This window comes from Pagrus pagrus, assembly GCF_965226575.1.
Source record: "Pagrus pagrus genome assembly, chromosome: 12".
NCBI lineage: Eukaryota > Metazoa > Chordata > Actinopteri > Spariformes > Sparidae > Pagrus > Pagrus pagrus.
The window spans coordinates 9,100,807-9,123,737 of record NC_140196.1 but is presented as its reverse complement, the minus strand read 5'-3'; the positions used below and the strand labels follow the sequence as shown (position 1 = coordinate 9,123,737).

The 22,931-nt window shown below is 40.6% G+C and overlaps 1 protein-coding gene across 7 annotated transcripts in view; it reads left to right on the top strand.

The window, feature by feature from the left end:
- Positions 1 to 22,438, top strand: part of tnr (tenascin R (restrictin, janusin)) — a 180,360-nt gene extending 157,922 nt beyond the window's left edge. For all 7 annotated transcript variants that reach the window (XM_084368095.1, XM_084368094.1, XM_084368096.1 and 4 more), the window contains 7 exons: positions 5,314 to 5,444; positions 9,128 to 9,260; positions 10,326 to 10,477; positions 10,695 to 10,791; positions 15,637 to 15,798; positions 16,395 to 16,558; positions 18,701 to 22,438. In XM_084368095.1, the coding sequence (XP_084224221.1) occupies positions 5,314 to 5,444; positions 9,128 to 9,260; positions 10,326 to 10,477; positions 10,695 to 10,791; positions 15,637 to 15,798; positions 16,395 to 16,558; positions 18,701 to 18,820 (959 nt within the window). In that variant the 3' untranslated portion in view covers positions 18,821 to 22,438. The remainder of the gene's footprint in view (positions 1 to 5,313; positions 5,445 to 9,127; positions 9,261 to 10,325; positions 10,478 to 10,694; positions 10,792 to 15,636; positions 15,799 to 16,394; positions 16,559 to 18,700) is intronic.
- The last annotated feature ends 493 nt before the right edge of the window (positions 22,439 to 22,931 follow it).

Genomic DNA, 22,931 nt, shown 5'->3' with positions numbered 1-22,931 from the left:
CATTGTAGCAAATATTAATTAAGGTTTGTCTGGTCCGTTTTGGCTCTTAGATATCATCCATGGTGCTACTGCAGCTAAAGGCTCTTGTGTATTCTTCAGGTCCAACTGAGATAACATTTAGTCCTCCCTCTGTGCAGTCAGAAATACTGTCTGCGCAATAAAAGGTCTGTGTGAAATATCAGAAAAGCTTCTTTTTATCTCACCCAGCTGGAGGGGCTTGATTGACAGCAACTGGCTGGTTGACACAGTGCCGGTGTTACACTGTAGGGAATGAGAGACAAAGTAAAGACAAAGACTAGACAGCGTGTTGTTAGTGGTTTTGAAAAGAAAGGACCACACCAGCGTCCAATCCAACTGAGGTGACATCGGCAGGTTGCAGTTTTCATGCTGTCTAATGTGCTGCAGCTGAGCGGATAATTAGGTATCTCGCCTGTAGACTGACATTAACAGTGCACTTTTCCCCAGTGAATGTTTGTTCGTTCATTCAACAAGCTGAGGTGCAGGACGAGATGTGTGGTCATGTTTGTGGGTTTGATAAGAAGGAGACTCCGTTAGGAAAGGTAATGTGGATTGTTGTATCCCGTTGAATTGAAGGAGACGCCATCATGAAACCAAAGAAGTTTCTCACGTTTTGCTGTAGCAGCCAACAAAGCTACTTAATTTCAGTTGGACTTAAAATACCATATAAAGGTGCTCAATCCCGTGAGTCCATCTGTGAGATCCATCCCAGTAGCATTTGTTGAATTGGATTAGATTCCCAAAAACAAATGAATTACCTAAACATCCTCCAGAAGGAATCATTCACTTGCAAATCGGAATAGAGATGTGATATCCACTCTAATAACTTCCTCCCTCTTGTCTCCCTGCAACAAATTGCCGCTGCCCATGCTGCCCTTCCCATCTGCTTCTCTGTGTGTGTTTTTTTTCTTTCCTCTCGCTTTGTTTACACCGTGTGTTAATGAGACATTAGATGTAGCCAAACCTATTCATCTCAATCCCATTGTTCAAACCTCCGCCTCTGAAGATAGAGCTTGAGGGCTGCCAGGAACTCCGGCAGCACCTGCTCACCTGTATGGACACACTCAATGCGAAGGTTTAATTGGAGGGAGAGAGTGAGAGCGAGAGGAGGACGAGGAGATGGATTTAATTGGCGAAAATGAGGGGATAGATGGGCAGAATGAGGGTGGTTGCTCCATTCTTATGAATTAAAATCTCCCCTGCCGCCTCCTTTCGCTCATCTATCCCCCACGCGGCCATGATGCAGCAGCAGAGTTCATCAAGTCGAGGGGAGGACAAGAACAAAAGATAAACTCTGTTCACTCTCTGGCACGTTGAGTTAGAATGGCAGCCTGTCAGATAAGGAGGAAAGGAGGAGGTGGACAAAGGATGGAGAGCAGGAGAGAGAAACAGAAGCACAAATGGAGATAAGAGGGAGAGCGGAGGAGAGGAAGACCCCAGGTTGATGTGGGAATAGGAGGAAACAGACAAAGGAGGAAGAAAAGTAGAAATGAGATGCAGAATGTGCTGTGTTTATCTCAAGCTGCACTCTCTCTTAAATGCTCTTTGTTCCCTCCTTTGCCCGTCTCTCTCAATCCCCGTGTCGCACCATGTGAATCTGCCTATCACTGTCTCCGACTGAAGGCACCCCACATCTTTCAGGAGGTTATCAAGACGGGTACAAGCTGTTAATTACCGAGCTGTCAACGATTTTTACCATATGCGCACACATGCCAGGATTTAAAAGAACGGAGAGTGTGTGGAGTTGTTGATTTCCTTTATGTGTGCAGAGTTGCGCGAAGTTATGGGTTCAATCGAGGGTTAGATGTTTAGCGAACAGTTAAGCCCTCGGCCCCTCAAGTCCTCAGGAGAAGTTAAAAGTTCAGGCTGTTTATAGAAGCTTGTGTTTGTTACACTTTAGAAAGAACAGAGGAATCGAACAAAGGGAATCACAGAAAGAGACTGTCGTGTAACGGATATCTTTATCTCCTATCCACAGCGTTGACGTTGGATTGCACAGCACACTCGGCACAGCGCCCCTGCCTCTCTTACACAGAGCGCTGCTGGGGCGACTGGCTGACGATGTGCCCCAGAGTCATGATGTAACTACAGGAAACAGATTTTTCCAAATAGAAGGTCATCTATTTTCTATCAGGCAGTAAAATGGGGTTAGAGTGTGTCGGTGCCTCCGCTACCATGTCGGAAGATCACATATTGACTGAAAAAAGGGTGATGTAAGGTGGGGAAATTGAGGTGAATCTCCTTGTGATGTGGTTAAAGTATCAACAAAGGCACTATAATCAGGCCTTGTTGAAAGCTGCGCAGGGACCATGAATATACTCGGCTGGTGTGATGTAATGCGCAGTAAAACTTGGGTGGGCTCGCTGATCAAGGGCTTGAATGCATTTGAGGCTGTGATATACTGTGACTAAACAGAAAAAGAGTCTCGTCTCACTCGGTCCTGTGGGGATTTAGTATTTACTGACAAAGAGGTTTTACCACATCATGGAATACGACAATAGTATACTGTATGGGCAACAATGTCCCATTATTAATCTGTACTTCTTATATTTTGAGTGTTTTAATGGATAATAGTAATATTTATAAATGTTCCTTTTTTTGTTTTACAGCAGTCATCTACAAAATATACAATTTACAGCTGTCATCCCTTATTGAGGACCAAATTATCGACCGTGTCGTTAGTTTTCATGCATTAAAGGATAAGTCTGCCAATATTTTTCTCATTATCAAGAAAACCAATAAAAAGACTAAGTACTGTGTGTAGCTAACCTAAAATAGCTCATCCCTCTGTGTCATATACCTGCATTTTTCTCCAAAAACTATTAGCACCTCAATGAGCCTCAACATTGCACTGGATGACATGTTCTTTCTTTACAATTACTGTGGCCACTGTAGTTCATTTTGAGTCAAATACACCTTTATACACCTTCCTGCTGCTGTAAGTGCTCACTATTGCACCAGATGTGTAAAATAATCCCTAACATTTGCACCATTTACTTAAGTTTAAGTAACTTTTGTTAAAAAGCTCAGTTGTTAGATGATTTATTTAGATTTTTTTTTCAAATCAAAATCTGTAAACTATAATGGCAGGGACGTCAGAAAGTACGTCCCAGTGGTTAAGTGGTTTAAGACCGGATGGATATAATGTAATCACAATGCTCCTGATTTGACACCAACAGGGAAACCATGCCACCATCGCCTCGTATTTCCTCTCCGTCTATACGCTGCAACACTATCCAATAAAGCGGAAAATAAGAATTTAAAAAATGTAATTGAAGATTGAGATACAGGGTAGCATATCATCATGTCCTTGGTCTCTCTGTTGGATTTGTTAACATGTGGATTTGTAAGAAAAATCGGTATTAAAGTCAGCTTTATCCTTTGACTCTTGATTCGGAGTGGCAGCATAATGTAACACTTGTGGTTCAAGTAGCAGAAGAATTTAAAAAGAAAAGAAAAATCAATTCAAAGATGACCTTTAGCAGTGCTGGCATACAAGTTTATTTAAATGTACTCCAAGGAACTTTTAACTTTATAGGAAAGCAAATGAGACCACCAGCAAGAAGACTGGCTCTTTTCATATAGATATTATAGCTATTCTTAAAGCTTGACACCAGGTTGTACTCAGTCTTATCAGGGTTGGATGAGTCACATAATAAAACTACTTTTATGGCTGAAGATTGAGGAGTCTCAACCTGAGGAAAGAAGCTGCTCTGTAGTCTGGTGGTACGGCACTAAAACAAACTTTCCTTTACAGTTATTAATCTTACAGAGCCACATATAGATAATTATTTAATTACCATGCATCCTGCAAACAGCTGTGTTTAAAAAAATGATTTGCATCTTTCTTTCTCTCGCTTCCAAAACAAATGCATGCACTGGCCAAATAAAGATCTTTAAAAGGGAGGTGGGGGTGCTTTGTCCACAGGAGCTGCCAAAATCAACAAAAAATTAAAGGTTCCCTGTAGCTGCTTTAATCTCAGCATCTGAGGTTTTATCAAAATATTGGGTCAATGTCACCCAGTGCTGCTGCTGCGCTAAAGTCTGGCCAGTCTTGTGGGGTGGGTAGTAGTGTGAATTTGCAAAACGGACATCCTGATGAATTCACCTCCCTGCAGATTTTCTGTGGGTCAGTTTTGGGTTTAATTTCCAGGTTGTTGATTTATGTCCATTGGACCCAGATTTTAGTCCCTGTACAGTCGCTGTGATTATTTTGCGGCTGCTGATATTATTGAGTGGCACATCTCTCCTGATGGTGAGTCAGCCACAGCTTGTATTCATTAATTAGTCGATGATCAAAAGCCTGCTGGATGCCTACAGTTTGTTTTCTTTGTCAAGTATGAAAACCCTTTAGATCATTTCTATAATAAAATACTTCTCCGCATGTTCTTAACTTTGAAGATAATAAATATAACAAGGATTAACAATATCAAATAGCATAACTTGAATACATTATTTCTAATTGTGCTGCACGTGATGCATCCAAATAAGTTTCACAATCATGAAATAAGTTTCATGGTGAGAATGAGAGATAATGTGAGCTCTTGTCATGGTGATATTTTAAGCTTTTCTCAACCAAAAATTTTAAAACACATTTTGTGAAGCGTTGGTGTGTTTTTTTTTGCCATGACATGCTGAGGATACTCTCAGCAGAGCAGCGCAAAGTGCACTTGACCTGTTTCCATTGTTCATAGCAACGAAGCCGCGAGTTCAACACCGCAGCTTTAGCTGATTTAATCTCATGTGAGGAATGTTAAAACCAAAATTACTTAGTTGACCCCTTTCTGATTTTGCACTGTCTTTTTCTGCAAAAGACAGCTACAGTATCAGCTGTAAATTCAGCCTTTGAAAACTTCTGCATACACTGAATAATTTCATCAAATAACAGAACTGTTTCTGTCTAAATGCCTCAACAGTATCTTAACACTTAACTTAAAAAGTGTTTTGTAAAGAAAAATGTGTGTTATTTAGTATTCAAAGCAATTTCGACCACACAAATCATAAGAACAGAGAAATGTACTTTCTTCACCAAACATATATTCACATGTACAGTAACAGAAATTTTCTTACTTATTTTCTTACATCAGGCATTCACTCACTCCAACTATGAAAAGCTGAAACACAATGAGTAAAACTGATAAATAACCACGTTTTGTAAAAGCAGGCAGACAAGACAAGACCTCAGTCATTATTTGAGAATTGCACTACGCTGTAGGTGTAAGAAACGCTCTGAAAGCATTTCTTTTTTTGCACTGAATTGATTGTAAATGTTGAGAGGTTTCTCTTTCTTGGCAGCCATGGACACGCCCCTGAACCTGACAGCCAGTGAAGTGAATCACCGCAGCGCTCTCATCTCCTGGCAACCGCCAATAGCAGAAATTGACAACTACATGCTCACCTACAAGTCAACTGACGGCAGCCGAAAAGTATGTAGCACACACACACACAAACACACACATACTGTACTTCCTTGATGTTAACATTTTATCTGCAGCCAAAATGTGTTTCCATATCTAGTGGTTCTGGAAATCCTGTTGAGTAGAGTTGCAAATGTGTCAGGGAGATAAACTACTTTTTTTTTCTGTTAATCCACATACCTGAAAATAGAAACTGCAGATATTGTAGAACATATTAAAATCCCCTCTCGGATTTGGGAAGTAGAGAATGTTCCCGGTTTAATCAACTCATTAAACACCGAGATGAACAATGTTCAGAAAGAGGAAATTAATGCGGAGTCACAACTTTTCGAGCACTTCAAAATTCATATTTTATCTTTCAATCATCTAATCCCTTGATGTGGAGCTCGCGAGCATTTGGGGACACACACACACTCACAGACAGAAGCACACACAAGGGGAGTATGCAGTGAAATTGCCTGTCTAATAGAGATATTACTATAATGTGTCTCAGAAGAGACATTGTTTATTTTGATTAAACTTTTTGACATGGCCGAGTAATGGCAATAAACCACGTTAGTAGGAGCTGTGCGGTACGCCTGTTAACCAATTGAGTAGAACAATTTCCCAAGATGCACTGCAAAATACTCCCTTTATTGGCAATTAGGTGTCTTACAAACAAACACCCTTCAAATGGGCATGAGCTTATAAACAGTCAATACACACACGCACACACATCCATACTGATGAAATGATGATTCATCTCAAGCCTCTCTCTCTCACACACACACGCACTGACCTTGAATGTGTGTACTGCTGTGTGGTTGACCATCGGGTGTCACTCATGCACAGAGAATGCGACACTAACAAGTGAGATTACCCCATTTTTTTAAATACAGACTTCTATCTACATTGCTCTCCGAAGGATGTCTTTTCATCCTCACTCCAAAACAACGGTTTGTTCCTAAAGAAACAGTTTTCCAAGAAATATTGTGGCATTTACATACAAGCAATATTAAATCAACACTTTGTATGCCATTTCCGAGACTCTGCATATATTTGCATGTTAAATCAAACTGAAATTAAAGCTTTTTCTCGTACACTCTATATCTGCCTAATACATAAACATACAGAATACAAATCAGTACCCAAAAGGGAGAAAGTCATATTAAATACTGTTCGGTTTCATTATGGCGCTCCATATTTTAGCACTGTTGACAGTGAACTTGCTCTCATAGACCCAATCAAATTTTTTGTACTGTCCATCATACAGTAGATGGTCGTACTGACGAGACAGCGGTCTGCTGAAGTCTCCGTCATATCTAACTTATAGATAAACTTTACTGTCTAAACTACAAACATGTCTTGGGTTGCAATTTGGGAAATGTGCACTGCTGACATCAGCTTGTTAGCTATTTAGTTGCGCTGCTGAATCTCATTAAACAGTTTAAATAGTTGGATACACATGTAATGTCAGTCTGTTCTACTTTTCATGAGTATGAGTATCATCTGCGTAAAATGTGTCAATATTCAATTTACTTATTCATTCAAGTTTTAAAAAAACTTGTTCTGTACATTGTTTTCTAATTATTAAAACATAACTCCAGCAATTTTACACATAAAGGTGTGTTTATAGGTCTTGGGGATTACTACATTTGAAAAAACTTTTCACGTATGCAGTAGTACTCCCCAAGACCTGCAAAAACACTTGAATGTGTAAAATTGGAGGAGTTACCCTTTAATAGTAATAGTGGCCTCTGATATTCAGAATAAACCCATTACAGATACAGATAATGATGTACTTGCTCATCTCTAATTATTAACATTATTTGGACTGCAATTTCAGTCCACTGCCTACATGTTATTTGTTGTTCATAACAAGCAGTAATTTCCCATTAAATTGGCGAATCAAACAGTAATTCTCTTTGAAGAAAGGAAGAAAAGTCCGGAAGGTCTTGCAAACCCACTCAGAAGATTTGAAAATCAGTTCCATTTCTTATTCTTCTCTCCACCTATTGTCATGTTCTGTTAGATTTAATTCAAATCCTCTTTCACCGCGGTGAGCTGCCTCAACAAGTGTCACATTTTGAATTCATGTAGTTCAGCAACAAATGAGTCATGCCACTCATGCTTGGAGCAAAAAACGATCGCTGCAGACAGAGACTGAAGTGGTCCTTGTGAGATTTTCCTCGGGTCGTCTCCACTCGAGGTCTGTCTTGGCTGAAAACATGCTGCAGCGTTACCTCGGTTGTAATCTTACACATATTGGTGAGACTTACAGCTGTTCGGCCAGCTCCCATCTTACAGAGATAACTGACACTTGTATAATTCACACAAAGTAGCTGTGAGATTAATTTCTTATCTGATTAACATTTACTTAACAGTTCGTAAACGCAAGTATCACGGCTGGTTATGTTCATGCCTGGAGTGATAAAGATCTCCCCATTGACAGGCACACACAAGGGTAAATACACATAGAGTACTTTCGACCACTGAGCCATGCAATAATTAGGGAGTGTATGATGGTGTGTATTATCCTTGATAAGACCGGGCTGTTTCGCTTGCAATAAAAATCTTATCTTGACCCTGAAAACCTGGTGGGAAAATGTCAGATCCTTGGAGACAGAGACACTATTTACCAGCTGCTTCCCTGCATAATTCACATGGACACATTGCCTGGAAATGTGTGATTTGATATCCTCCAAACTGGCTGAATATTTTATTTTTACTTGTTCATATTTAATGTGTATCCAGGGCAAACTGTAACACACATGCACACTCACAAATTCATGCATAGACAAGTTCTCATTACTGTTCAACTGGATTCATTTCCTCTCTTCAAAAGTGATGTCAGAGAAAGTTCTCTCTCAAAGACGGTCAAACATCTTGGCTCCTTAAAACTGGCTCAATGAAAGAGGATTTGTCAAAAACAAAGGGAAGTAACTATAGTGTACCCTCATGACTTCTTCACCAAAAATAGAAATGTTTGTTTCCTGACTGCTCCGCAGCTTCTCAGCTTGGCTGTCCGATAAGAGTCTTTTATCTCATTCTTTCCGTCTAGTTGACACCCTTGTCTCTTCTTTTTTGCTTTCTCAGCTCCTCTTTTTCTATTTTCAATGTCACTTCTCACATGTGAAAACACAGGCAGCCAGACTAACAGTCAGTGGAATAGCAACTTTTACTGCTAATTATTTCCCTTTTATTTCTGTGTCACGACAAAGACACCACTTTTTTTTTCTTAAAGACAATAAAAAACAACACAATGACATCAGTTACAATCTTTTCCTAATGCTTAAAAATAACTCAAAAGGTTTATGTGGTAAAAATCACACTTCACACTGAAAATTCTTCACTTCACAAAATCTAAATATCTTTTTCTAAATAAACCTCACCTATTTCTTTTACCAGATTGCAAATGTTTCGCTACTGGTACACGAAGCATACCGTCATGTGTTTCCTGAACAAAAATAGCTTGAAGGTTTCTTTGTTGCCATACTAAAGATCTTTGTAAAACTCATGAGCTCAAGTCAATGTTTTATCAGCGACTTACAGGGATTCTAATATAATTGATTTTTACCCTGAGGTTTATACTGAGTAAATATTAAATTATTACTCTTTCAGAAAAGGAATTTCTTTATCTAACATCTTTAAATTGTGTGTGAATGAAATTTGTCCTGTGTGTGTGTGTGTGTGTCTGTGTGTGTGTGTACTAGGAGCTAATCCTAGATTCAGAGGACACGTGGATTCGACTGGAGGGACTGGCTGAGACCACAGAGTACACTGTCAAGCTCCAGGCTGCGAGAGGACTCGACACCAGCGCTGTAGTCTCCACTACCTTCACTACAGGTATATTACGCACACACACACACACACACACACATGCAATGTATCTGTTTTCTCTGATTCAAGCTGAATGAGATTCTAACAGGGTGAGTTTTCTCTCAGCCCCACAAATGTTTATTCCTCTTCGCACTGCATTTCACATTACTGTCACCATAAGTGAAGGTGCAAAATAATGGGTCCCCGGAGTCAGGCTCAATTTTCATGTCCCCTCCCTGTAGCGTCTTGAGGGAGGCTTCCTGTTAGGCTGCAACCTGCAGGGTGGCTGTCTGCAACCCTACAGCTGAACTGTGTGCTCTTATCTTTCATGTGCTCAGTGTGTAACTGGGTGCAGAATGTGTCACTCAGTTGAGGGTCAGAGAGCATCATGAAGTTGTTTATCTCCTTAGATTTATGTGATCATGCCCAACGTACAAATCGGTATCCATCATTTAGACCAGGCTGTGTAATAAAAGCTTTGCAGGATTACAGTTTTACTTTAATTTAAATTATATTTTGGCCACTTTGGGGCAGCAGAACAAGCTGTGAACATATTATTAGAATAGTCTTACCTTATAAAATTGATATAGCAAATCTGTTAGCTGCTTATAAACACATCCAGCAGATATGGAGCAACAGTAGCATTCATTTGGTGTCATGTTTCCAGCTGCCTGATTAATTTTCTGGCTACTTTTAGCTCTTTAAGGGTGAAATGCTCCACTGTGTTCACCAGCTATTTTTGTCTGTATGCTGTTTGGTGCAGGGCAGGTAGTGTGCAGTTGTTGTTTTTACAGATTTAAAACAGCTGGCGGCTGTGAAAGGACTGGTAAGAGAAGTGAAAATTTGGACCTAAAAAAACAGTACAATGAGCTAAAAAGACGCTTGAACTCTCTGAAGAGCTGAGGGAAACTCTCCATGGGTTTGTCCCTACAAGCAGCTTATTACACAAAGGCATTTAATCCATTGTTGATGTAAAAAATATCAATAACTGCAGCTTCTTAAACACTACTGTATGTTGTCAAATGCCATAAAATCTAAGCCAAAAGACGCACAAAAATAGGCACATCATAACTTGTCCCCGTTTCTCTCCAGGGAGTCGTCTATTTGCAACACCTCAGAATTGTGCCCAACACCTGCTGAATGGAGAGACGCTGAGCGGCGTCTACACCATTTACATCAACAGAGACCCCAGCCAGGGTGTGCAGGTGTACTGTGACATGACCACTGATGAAGGAGGCTGGATTGTAAGTCACTGTGGAGATAATACCTTTTAATAGCACATTTGTTACGTGCAAATGTAAGAAACTGTGTCAGGCCAAGGAAAGGAAAGGAAATTGGATTTTGTTCGGTGGAATAAAACACAGAATGTCGGTTTGATCTCATCATTGAGTCATGTGTGCTATTTTAGTTTGAAAAACTGAGTCCTCTGATCTTGTTACATCGTCTCATTCTGGTGTTCAGGTGTTCCAGCGTCGTCAGAACGGCCTGACAGACTTTTCAAGGAAGTGGAGTGACTATCGTGTCGGCTTTGGAAACCTGGAGGATGAATTCTGGCTCGGTAAGATTCTTGCTCTGAGATACTTCATCTATAGAAGAAAATGTGGAGAGTATAGGTTCTTTTGTAGCTTTTATAGTTGAAACATACAGGATGTTATAAAAATCTCCCTCACTCCCGAAGGCTGGAAATGTGGAGTAGTCGCTCTGCGTACATTCGGTACAATCAGGGCTCCAGACTAACTTTTTCTCACCACTGTCCTGATGTGAATGTTAACAGCCCCAAAATCTATATGTTGTTTCTTTACTTTGTTATTATGATCAGTAGTTATTAGTTAAAACTATTTGCATTCAAAGTGCTTTTACCCCCAAGCTGCACTGAGCTGAAGTAATTGAGTACATTTATTTAAACTTAAAATTATGAAACTCTCAGTGCTCCCGTTTAGCTTCGCTGGCTGTTAGCTCTGTTGGCTCGGTTAGCTGTTAGCTCACTTAGACAAACACACCACAGGCCTCTGCTGCCCACCGGCTGCTAACAGCTAGCAGCTAACTACTGTAGCTCTCCTCCTGCTGATTTTAACAAAGATTTTCTGTGAAAAAAAAAAGAGTTTTAATTTTAACGCGCCATATTTTTCTTATGTCTCATGCCGAGGAGCCATCTAGTAATCGTATCAATCAATCATTAAACTATTTTGATAATTGATTAATTGGTTTCAGTAAATTCTCATAATTCCTTGAATCCAGCTTCTTAAATGTGAATATTTTGTGGTTTCTTCACTCTGCTAGGACAGTATACTGAATATATTTTGGTCATGGACAAAACAAGACATTTGAGGACGTCATCTTGGGCTTTAGTAAAAGCACAAGAGGATACGCTCTGTGATGGTCGGAGCTTGATTCAGTTTGTCATTTGCTAACATCTCAGTGAGGATCTCTGTTCGTACCAAACACATTTTCTATCGTCCTCTGGGATGACGGGACGCCACCAGTCTCAAGCTCTGCCTAAGATGAGAGTGATACTGACTGACTTGTAGCTGTATTAGTAAATTCAGAGGTCAGGTTCGCTTTACAGTATTTCAGCTTCATGTCACCCTGCACATTGTATCTCAGCTGCATTTTAGGGGCTGCAGGCTGATATTAACCACAACTGTCCACCGGTTTTGTTCAACCTGAAGGCTCGTTATCAACACACCATCTCCATGACTGAAGTGGATTTAATAGCCACAATCAATAGAGAGTTATAGCTTTCACTTGGCTTCAATTGATTCATCTATTTTATGAAGAGGAGAGATGATTCCAATATCTTGTGCTGTATTGCCTTCCTTTGTGAGATTTTTCACTCTGTGTGAAGATTTTTTTTTTTTTCCTGCTCGTCTCATCTTTCAGCACTTGACTTCACAAAGTCTATCCAATTCATTACTGGATTCTCTGAAAGATCATCTCTCCCTGAAATGACTCAGTAATTGTTTTTAGCGTCGCTCCGATTCAAAGAAAAAACAGCAGCAACATCCTCACTGTTGTGATGGACTGCTGAATGTTTCTTCTCCCTCCCCCCTCCCCAAAAATCTCATTACGGAACAATAATTATATTCATTAGAAAATGTGCAAATGAGTCATGTTTCTTCATGGGCCACTTTTTATGTTATTGTTTTGGTGCAGATGATTAAAGGGAAATATTACATGAATATTTCATTCAGTGAATCAGGACACGGAGAAGAATGTTTTTTGAACTTTTAGATTAGAGAAATTAAATAACACTGGGGGGAAATTTTTATGGCACCGCATTATAACAGAGGGAGGGCTGCTACTTTGCAGCTGACACGTATTGGATCATAATACAAGATAGCTGTGGCACGCTCTAGTCCATTAGTGACTAAGCACACTGTAATAGGTGAAAGCGTGAAGAGATTTTAGATGCAACCCCTCATAAACAGGAGCTGACAAAATAATGGAATGTGGTATAAAAGCCTGCAATTCCTGTCGAGACTGTCAGATTTGTTGCTGTAGTTTGCGGCGGCGTCGAGTGGAATTTAATAATAATGTCAGCTGCTGCTGTTACTTTTGTGCACCACCACCGGGACGCTGTTCTAAACATTTTCTCACAATAGAAAAAGTTGGATTACGTCTGCCGGTTTAGATTAAAAATTTATGTTTTTTTGTGTTCTGACAACGGTGGAGAAAATGACTCACTGGAGCACAGAATATGTCTCTGTAAGATGAAACGAACACCGTACAGGAGGGAAATCCATCCTTTTCGCAAACTATGGAGCAGATAGTGAGCTTTAAAGTGTTTTATCTTTTCCTGATAGGGACCTGAGGGCATCACGTAGCAGCTCCCTGGCACAGATTTTCCTCATTTCTGCCCGATTTATAATGGCTCTGCCCGTGCGACATGAGCCAAAGAAACCGGAGCATATCTGATTCAGTGCGTACAAAATTCCCTCTGACCCGCTTCCACTTGAGCTGAATCAGCAATAATCTGCCCTCTCACCACTCCTGGACCAGTCCAGGGCAGCTCCATCTCCAGGGTCTTGCGTTACTTTTTTCATGCCTCCTAGGATGCACTTTCCCTCCCCCGTGTCTTTCTTCTATCCTGTACTGTACTCTGTCCTCTCAGTGCATAAAAGCAGCTTAATGTAACCTCAGGGTGTGAGGCATCAAGAGCTGCTCTTTGCTCCTGTGAAAGCTTCTACCAGTGATGCAAGATTACAGATAACATGCCAGGAGGGAACACGGCAACCTCAGAGTACAGCACAAAATGTCAAGGCTGCTGTACGAAACTGGCTTGTCTGCGGATCTAGTGGTTAATATAGTTTTGAGCGGGAGGAAAAGCACAGGTGTTGCTAATAAACTTTAACGATGGCTCTGTTCTGTTCGAGTGTCCTACTTACTCATGACAGTGTGACAGTGAGCCAGCAATGCACAATAGCAGGACCTTAGAACTGAAGCAGCTAAATTGAATCCAGCCATCATTAATTTTATTAATTACACCTGTGCTTTCCCCACTGTGACATGTCAAAATGTCTTCTGTGACAAAGCCCTGCAGTAATATTATCTAATTATTCTCACCAGAACATGGCAGAGGGAAATTTAATTGTGTCTTTGTGAATTAGTTGATGTTAGAAGGGTTTTTGACATAACCTCGGGTTGTACAGTGCTTTGAGGAGGTAACAGAAAGTCATGAAGAAAAGGTTCTGCAACACAGCTTCCTCCCTTTTCAACACTTCAGTGCTTCAGCCGTTTTATCAAAAAGTCAGCAGTGTCAAAACAGCATGCAGCGGCCAGCTTTTGAACATGGGAAATTGCCCAATAATAGTCCAGGTCAAGGGTTGTCAGTGATTCTGTGGGCAAGTAGAGTGTCAGTGTTTTATATATATATACTTTCACATCAGTGTACTTTGTACTGTTTTTCTAAAGTTAAACCATTTCCAGTGTAAGCTGTGTCCTTTAAACGTTTCATCTGTGTCCTTTAAACGTTTCATCCGCACAGAAAGGAAACGGTATGGTCATGCAGATGGCCACTGCAGTTTCAAACCATTTGACCTTCACTCTTCTTCCTACAGATTCGCTCACCGTCATAGCCCTGGAGAGCCGTAATAGCTAACATTTAGCTAATCACCGCCTCTACACACAGAACAGCAATATATTGAACAGTATGGAACCATAGACATCGTCATTAAATCCACTCAAACTGAAAAGAAGAGGCACTTAACTGGCCGGCAGTAAAGAATATGGAAATTAAGCTTTCATTATTATGTTACACTTTGGAAACGGCCATTTTTATTGCTGCTTGAGGGCAATCTATTCTCCCTGCTCACTGACCTCAGCCAGTGTTCATGCCCAACACAATGTCAGTTTGATGATGTAATAACGGAGAGAAAACCAGGGTGTCCATTGTGCAGTATGTGGTCATTATCTCGTTCTCTCTCTTTTTTTTAATTTCCTCCCCTTGTTTCTGTATGAGTGTGAGAGGAAAGCTGGTAATAAAATGTGACGAGATGGTAATAGTGGTAGTATAATAGGACAAGAGTGCAATAGTGTGTCAAAATGCATTTTTAATCGCTGCAGTTTGGAATAGAGCAGTCTGATCCCATAAAACTGTTGGAAGAAGAAACTGTGAAAAAATTATGGGTGTGAGATTAATTGCTGATAATACAGTGATATTGTACAATGGGAATTAGAGATGACTGAGTGTTAAACACAATTTTATTACAACAATTGCTTTTCCCCCGTCAACCTAAGTGCCTTTGGGTTGTAACATAGATCGTATCTACTTTCCATTGACGTATTACAGCAGATGTAGTTTCCCTGCTCCCCCGGATTTCTACTTCCTGCTCCTTATCAGCAAAGGCTTTTGGATTTCTATTTTGTCTTTGCATTTTCCCCGGGTTCAGAAAAAGTGTACACGTGACGCTTCTGTTGGAGGTGAAGCAGGAAAGGGGACTATTTTCCAAATGGGCGCTTGTTGTAATCTGATCGTGATGGCAGTCCCAATCGCTCAGGTCAGTGTGGGGCCTTATCGCCTCTCTGCGTTCAAACGAGCCTCGTATCTGCTACCTTGGAGATAGAGAGCAAAGCCGCCTATCTCACAAAGTACCGATGTGTGGCATTCGGAGGAGGTGCTGGTGGTGACAGTGTCCGCCGCGCTCGACACTGTCAATCATCCACATACACACGACCAGCTGACAAAGAGGTCTGACATACGGGGCTTATCAGGAGTCGAACCTTTAATCGCTGCAAAACTGATGATTTATTATTTTATACACAAAGTAGACAATTCGCCGTTACTGCAGCGGCGTCTCCCGACAATATCTGCAAGCTGTCCTGATAATTGAATAATCATCTATTTTCACCTTTACAGTACTTTCTAGTCCAGTCAAACAATATGATGTGCGTCGTTTCTCCACAGGCCTAGATAACATCCAGAGGATTGCTGGTCAGGGCCGCTATGAGCTGAGGATCGACATGAAGGACGGACAGGAGTCGGTCTACGCCAATTACGACAAATTCTCCATTGGAGATGCGAGAAACCTTTACAAGCTCAGGATAGGAGAGTACAACGGCACCGCTGGTACGTACACAGTTCCTAACTCAGCCTTTTACTTGGCTCTTTGGATGACAGCCTTGTGATGAACCCACTGACTGTACATAAATGGTCAGTGAGGACATTAACACTGAAAGCTTTTTACTACATTAACATGCTTTGATGTCTGAATACCACATTATACAATATACTGTAATATGATAATAATATATGTGTGCTCTCTCATCCCTCCTCTGCCATCTGCCATTTTTTATCCTCCATCTTTTCTTCTCCCTGATGTCTGAAACCCGCCTCAGCACTCCTCCACACTTCCACTCTTGTCCTCGCTCTCTATGTATCTCTCAGTCTGTCAACATGACCATATGCCAGAATTACCCATCATCCCCTCATGTTTATAATTATACCTCTCTCTGCCTAAATAAATTCAGAGAGCCTGCAGCAGGACTTATTTCCACTCCCTCCCTGTCATGTCTCTCCATCTCCCTCCCGCCTGCCTGGTCGTTTATGTCCCCCTCATCACGCCGTTATTCACAGCAGCCATATGCCAACGCTGCCCAGCACACACTGGTTATTTAAGGTTCTCCATCTCTCTCTCTCTCTCTCTCTCTCCCCTCTGATCCCAGGTGACTCTCTGAGCTACCATCAGGGCCGGCCCTTCTCTACGAAAGACAGAGACAACGACATCGCTGTCACTAACTGTGCCTTGTCCTACAAAGGAGCCTGGTGGTACAAGAACTGCCACCGGGCCAACCTCAACGGCAAATACGGCGAGTCTAGACACAGTCAGGTGAGTCATCTAATGAATGTGCCGGTTATATCAGAGAGTGAAATCTTTTTGGTGTAAGATAGAAGGAAAATAGAACACTTAATGCTTAAGACTTACTTAAGACTTAATTACCAGTTAAAAGACCGCCCCAGGACCCCAGGACTCCAGGGGCCACAGCAGCTCCACACTGACTCTGTGTCATTTCATTTATGCTAATTAAATTGAAATTTGTTTGGGAATATGCGACACACAAGCACAATATCAGGGCCTTGAGGTAGGTAAACTGTATTACCTGAACTTGCAGTCCCTGGATCAGTGTCTCTCTTTGCAAATCTGGAAATCCCAATCCGCATGTGAAAATAATGCAAATTGCATTTGACGAATGTGAAAATGTAAATTTCTTAAGTGGAGACTTTCATTCATGTGTGGCAAAAAAAAGCCAGAAAATATTCAATTCACAAGTTTTCACAGGGGAAAGAAGGATTTTAAGTGCTTACATGTTGCATATTCCAAAGACAATTTGTGTTGAATCTAATTAGAGACCAGGTCGTATTTTAGGATAGAAAACCATTAGGCAAAGCAAAGAGAGCCGTCACCCTGACACAGAAGGAGTTTATGAGATTAGAAAATGTACTTTTAAAAATTCAGTAGCATTGTTTCTTTCAGTGCAGCTACTTCTTTGTTAGAAAGGAGTTCCAATGAGAGACTTCAGAAATGTGCTGGAGCACATAGATTTAGTCAACAACTTTATTGAAGGAATAACATTTTCGTGGCCTGTGCGTCCCTTGATTCCACCGGGCAACGTCTGTGTTGCCTTATTCTCTGCGGGGCTGAGCGCAGAGCTGGGACGCTGCTGAAACGTGCTCCCGAGCAGACGGTGGAAACACGAGCATTGACTAAAATGGCCGCAATCTGCCTCAGGGACCGTATCGAGGCCTCAACACGGTGGAGACGGCCCGGTGGAATCATCGGGTCAGAGTCTCTGAGGGACTCTGTTGAAGCTCGTTAAACTTCTTACTGAGTTTCCGACACATATTTTAAGTGTTGTTTCTGGAAAAACATGTTGGTGTATTTGTCATTTGAGCCCCACAGATGACCCATTCTCCTCCATGGTGCTGGTGCGCCAACAAAAAAGCTCTGATTTCGAACACCACCACTTTTTCTTTTGGCATTTTGGTTCACCAATCCTTTAACTCAATATTATGGCGTTGGCATTTCGGCATTCGCAAAAAAATCACACAAACTGTCCCGATTGTGCCGGTGTGATTAACGGCTTGGATTTCTCATTTTGAAAGGCTTATAATTCGTAAATTAAATTACATGAAAGTTCCCACAGACATCCGTCTTCACACTTATTACACTGATTGGCCTGATGGAGGAGCTGTGATGAAAGGTCAGAAAACAGGCTGGTGCACCACTTGTTGAATTTTAATGAAACTGGGAGAGATGATGCATCTTAATACTGATTGATCAGAAGTGCTTGTATCATCTGTTGTGGGATTAAGACTGTTTCAGGAGGAGTTTATTTATCCAAATACTCCTACTCGTGAGTTCATTATCAAATAACAGAAATATGTGGAAGGAAAATACCAGAGTTTATGAACATGAAGCAAGCGCACATGTTTTTTTTTTTCTTGCTTACTACTAAACATGAGGTGGGGTGTGAGTGTTGAGGGCTTGTCTTCTGACGAGCGTGTGATGTGCTCTCTCTCTCTCAGCTTGATGCTGAAATGGCTCGAGAAAGAGGAGTGAGGTGTTGTGCGAGGCTGTGATTAGGCTGAGCTACAAAGACTTTGGAGCATCGCTGCTTCTCTCGCTGTGCTCTGCACCTTTCTCTTTGTTGCTTGACGACATGAAATTAGACCAGGTGGGAGCAGAGATGGACAGGCATAAAGACAGGCAGGGAGAAATTGCCTTTCAGAGCTAAAGCTGCAAATAGGAGGGTTTTGGCGGTGACGAGCATTAGCGGGGTGAGAGTGAGACTGTAATTGCACTAGATTCGTAATTTTGCGAGCTCTTATATCTCCCCCCTCCTGCTTTTAATGCACTTTCCTGCATATATATACCATTTCCATCTGCAGCCTCTCCTTTTATTTTTCTGTAATTTTCTCAGAAGCCCTGTTGATTCAAGCTGCTTCTGAAATCACACTTTCGCTCTTACAGGGTATTAACTGGTACCACTGGAAAGGCCACGAGTTCTCCATCCCCTTCGTGGAGATGAAGATGAGGCCGTTCAACTTCCGTAGCATCAGCAGCAAGAGGAGGCGGTCTGCCCCTGTATAAACAAGCCGTCGCCAGCCAACCCAGACTGGTGGATAAGGGGAGTTTGGACGGTGTTTACTCAGATGAGTTTCTGCTATTTGTGTGCCTCGCTGATGTGCTGTATTAGTGAGAAAAGGGGGGGGTTATGACAAAAAGCTACTAATATTTTATTAATATTCAGTTGTAAAATAATAAAACACATTATTATTAATATACTACCAACAATCAGACACTGTCATAACCCTGGATGAGATCATAAAATAGCAGACAGGCTGAAACGACGTCCGAGCTCTGTTTATCTCCTCTCCAGCCCAGCTTTAGCTGTCTTTCCCTGCTGTACTTCTACCCAGATGATAGAGGACACTGTATGTAATTTATTAAATACTTTGAATGACAATGGTTTTATTTGCTGTATAAAAAAAACGGAAAGGCAAACCAAGGAGCTTCTTTTTTCTTTAAGTGTGTGATTTGCCTTTCCCTGGGATGCGAGGAAATGTGCTGAGTAACGCCCTCGGGAGCGCGAGAGCTAGCGTTATTTTAACCGTTTAAACAAAATAATAACACTTTTAACGAAAAATATACTGTATATGCCCTTAAAACCCTTAACTGTAAGATATATATATTTTTATAACTGATATTGTGACAAAAGTCCATCTTAATATGATTTGATGCCTTGGTTTAATCTGAAAACGTGATGACAAACACTCGATTTGAGAGATTAAATTAACATCCAAGAATCATCGTTCACAAAGCAGCAGTGCACCAGCAACAGCTTCATTAGCATCCATTTTATTTATTTTATTTCTCTCTGTCTGTTACTGTTAATTACAATATCCTTTTATGTTAATTACAAAAGCAAAATAAAAGTCAACCTTAAACTTTATGATTATTGGTAGCCACACTGAGACAGTATTTGCACTACGAGTGGGAACACAGCAAAGCTATTGTTGAATCAAATTATTTCTTTAGTTCTTGGGCATTTGATATTATTTCCTGGACTTTATTTTTTTTTTTCAAATTACAAACGTTTAATATCTGTTTCAGTGCAGCTTTTAGATGCTGCGATTGCTTGCAGAGATGGTGCTGATAGATGTAACATTTAACCAAAGATCTGCATAATAAAAGACTCGGCCTGCTGTTTGGAAAGATGCCAGTCAGCTCTGTCACCAAAGTCACTGAAGCAGCTTCCTCCTACATTAATAGATTCTCACTTTTCAGGAACTGTTATGTTAATCATGTCCCCTGGCATTATTTTATGCAATGTGAACACTAAATTCTATGCAAAAGAAACGTCAGGGTGGGCACAGTGCAGATTTTTTTAAGCCTGGCCTCTCCCCCGCTGCTTGCTGAAATGAACTTAACAAAGAAAGCAGAACAGTAGGTGGAGTGGAGCCAAGTCTTTCTTCTGTGCCCTTCTTTTACTCGCTTTTTAAGCTCCCCCATGAAACAACAAAATCAGCAAACATGGCAGAGAACGTGTTCTTTTAGTAGAGCGGGGCGTAATCTGCAGCGTGCCCACCGAGCATTTTGTTCTATTCAGTGTTCACACTGTTGCACAAAGCGTTCAGTGCCAATGCGTTTTTGGTTTTCTGGAAATGGTTTTAGTTTCCTTTTTCGACTCCTCTGTTGGAGGGAAATCATCTCTGCGGAGTGAGAAGACAAAAAACTGGCTAACTCTTCTCTCTGGCTTCATACTATCAATAAACGCTACATTTATTGTCCAACACGATCCTTTGAAAATCGATGTCGCCATCGCTGCAAGCAACATGGTCTCATATATATTCAATGATCCAAATATTAACAGCTGGAAATCCCGTTGTTATGTTTCTTCAATTCTGTTTGATCTCATCGAAGCAAACCAGAAAATCTGGCTTGTATCATGTGGCTGTGTATATTTTTCGTTTTAGTCCTTTTTAGACTTAAACAATGGTGACTCTCCCCTCTATAAACTACTGCTAATATACTCATGTAGATATAGAGTTGAAGATTATGTGACTTTTGATGTGTTCCCCCTTTAGATGCAAACTAATTCAGAAGCGTCTCCCCTTTAACCACTGTATTTTTAACCATTGTTGTGTTAAGGGACGGATGGAGACCAGTGCATGAAACTGCAATCAAGAGCCTGATAGTGAATAACAAATGTCATAACAATACGTGTTCGTTTGAGTTGTTGTGACACTTTTCTTTTGCTGATCTGGGAAAAAGGCGCTCTCGTAATGGTTTGTTGTAGATGTTTGACATTATCGGGCCTCTGAGCTGTTGTGGAAACAGTAAAATAAGAACAACAAAACCCTAAAATATAATTTATAACAAACCGTTTCAACACGTGACCTTTCCCAGGTCTGATTTATGTTCGAGTGTCAAAGTGAACGTTTCAGAGCCTCTCATGCAATCCATCTCCCGTAGTGATTTATAGTAGCGTAGGGAGTTCTCTGTGTACTTATTTCATTAACTACTTAGATGAAGTTTGCCTTGGTGCATTTTTGTACGAGGAACAAAGGTCACGAAGCTTTGCAGAAAGGGAACAGAATGTTATTTGTATTGTGAGGGATTTATTTCTCTCATGGCAAAATATGAGGTGCTCTTAGGACTTTGAAGGCGAAAGCTGGTATATATTTAAGCTTATTTCGCATATTTTTTTCAACCGTCCTTCATTAATTTAAGCTTTTTTCTGTCAATCAATAAGAAAACAAAGTCCTGCCTTTTATTTCAGATTAATCATAATATTTTCCTTTACATGTGCAAGTTGATCTATCGCTTCAGACAAACGTTACATTAAATTCAACTGTGTAATTAAAGGCTTAGTAATATAACTCTTCTTTGAGAGCTTTCAGGATAACAAATATTTTGAATTTGAGCGAGTGCAACCCTCTTGTGATGAAACAACATGCTTGAAATGACAAAGACAAAAGAGGCTGCGTTATTGTCTTCATATTCTGAATAATTTGACGTCGTTCCTTCCAGCATCAAGTAAGATGAACTAGTTTGTTTTCCTTGTTGCGAGACAACTGATGAAGGACTTTTCTTTAATCTTTGGAGGAGATGTTAAATTGGCACTTTGTTTGTACTGTATGTTTCTCATCGTGTGAAATGTCGACTCTTCATCACACTGCATAACATCAGGTTTGAAAAGAGCGTCTCCTCCATTATTTAAACTAAAAAGCTCAGTCTCAGTCGCTGGAATACACTCAAACTGTATCACTGTTTGTTTCTCCTGAGCTTCTCACAGTGCAGGAAACCTGCTCTCTTTATTTATTTCACTATTTATTTTCCAATTATTCTGTAAAAATGACCGTTAATAATGACAGAAGGTCCTCTATGTTATCAAAGAGAAAATGCTTTATTTCATTGGTTTCTTTTACAAGTGAATTAACTGATAAAACCACCGTGTCTGGTGTTTATTTGTTATATAAGCCAGATACTGAAACTGCATTGATTTGAAATCTTGCCATGAAAATGTAAATGTTGACAAAATGTGATCTTGACTGTTTGAAAAGCTCATATATGCTGAAACTAAGGATTTATTGTTGGATAACCTTGGATATTACTGTCAAATTTAGCTCTAGTTTGACTTAAACATGTACTATATAGTTCCTTTTTTAATACATTTTCTACATATTAATAAAACAAATAGTCTGATTTGCTGTATTTCTTCTTTCTTTCTCTTCGTGTTACGGTGAACTGTTCATATCCACGTGCAACATCTTTGCTTGAACAAACCCTTCGTTCAATTTGCTCATTTTCAGAGGCGAGCTTCATATAAAAAGTGGAGCTGCGGTCGCTGTAGCTACTCCCCCTTTTTAGAAAATAATGAAGTACCGAGCGCAGACCGACTCCATGTCATAAACTTTTCAAAGTGTCTTCACCTCTAATTGGAGGCCATTAAAAGCCGAAGTGAGGCCAGCAGCAGTTAGAAGTGAACAGTGAAAGGTGCCTTTCTAAAGGTCTGCCAGTGAGTGTTGGCTCCAAACCTCTAATTTAGGCTCACACGCAGAGACATGGCAGACCTGCATGGACGTGATACACACCGGAGGACTTGCAGTAAAACATGTCGGCTAAACATTCATTCTACATTAAAAAAAAAAACTTGAATCAGCTCCAAATGGGTGGTTGTACAGAAATTAGTCTATCA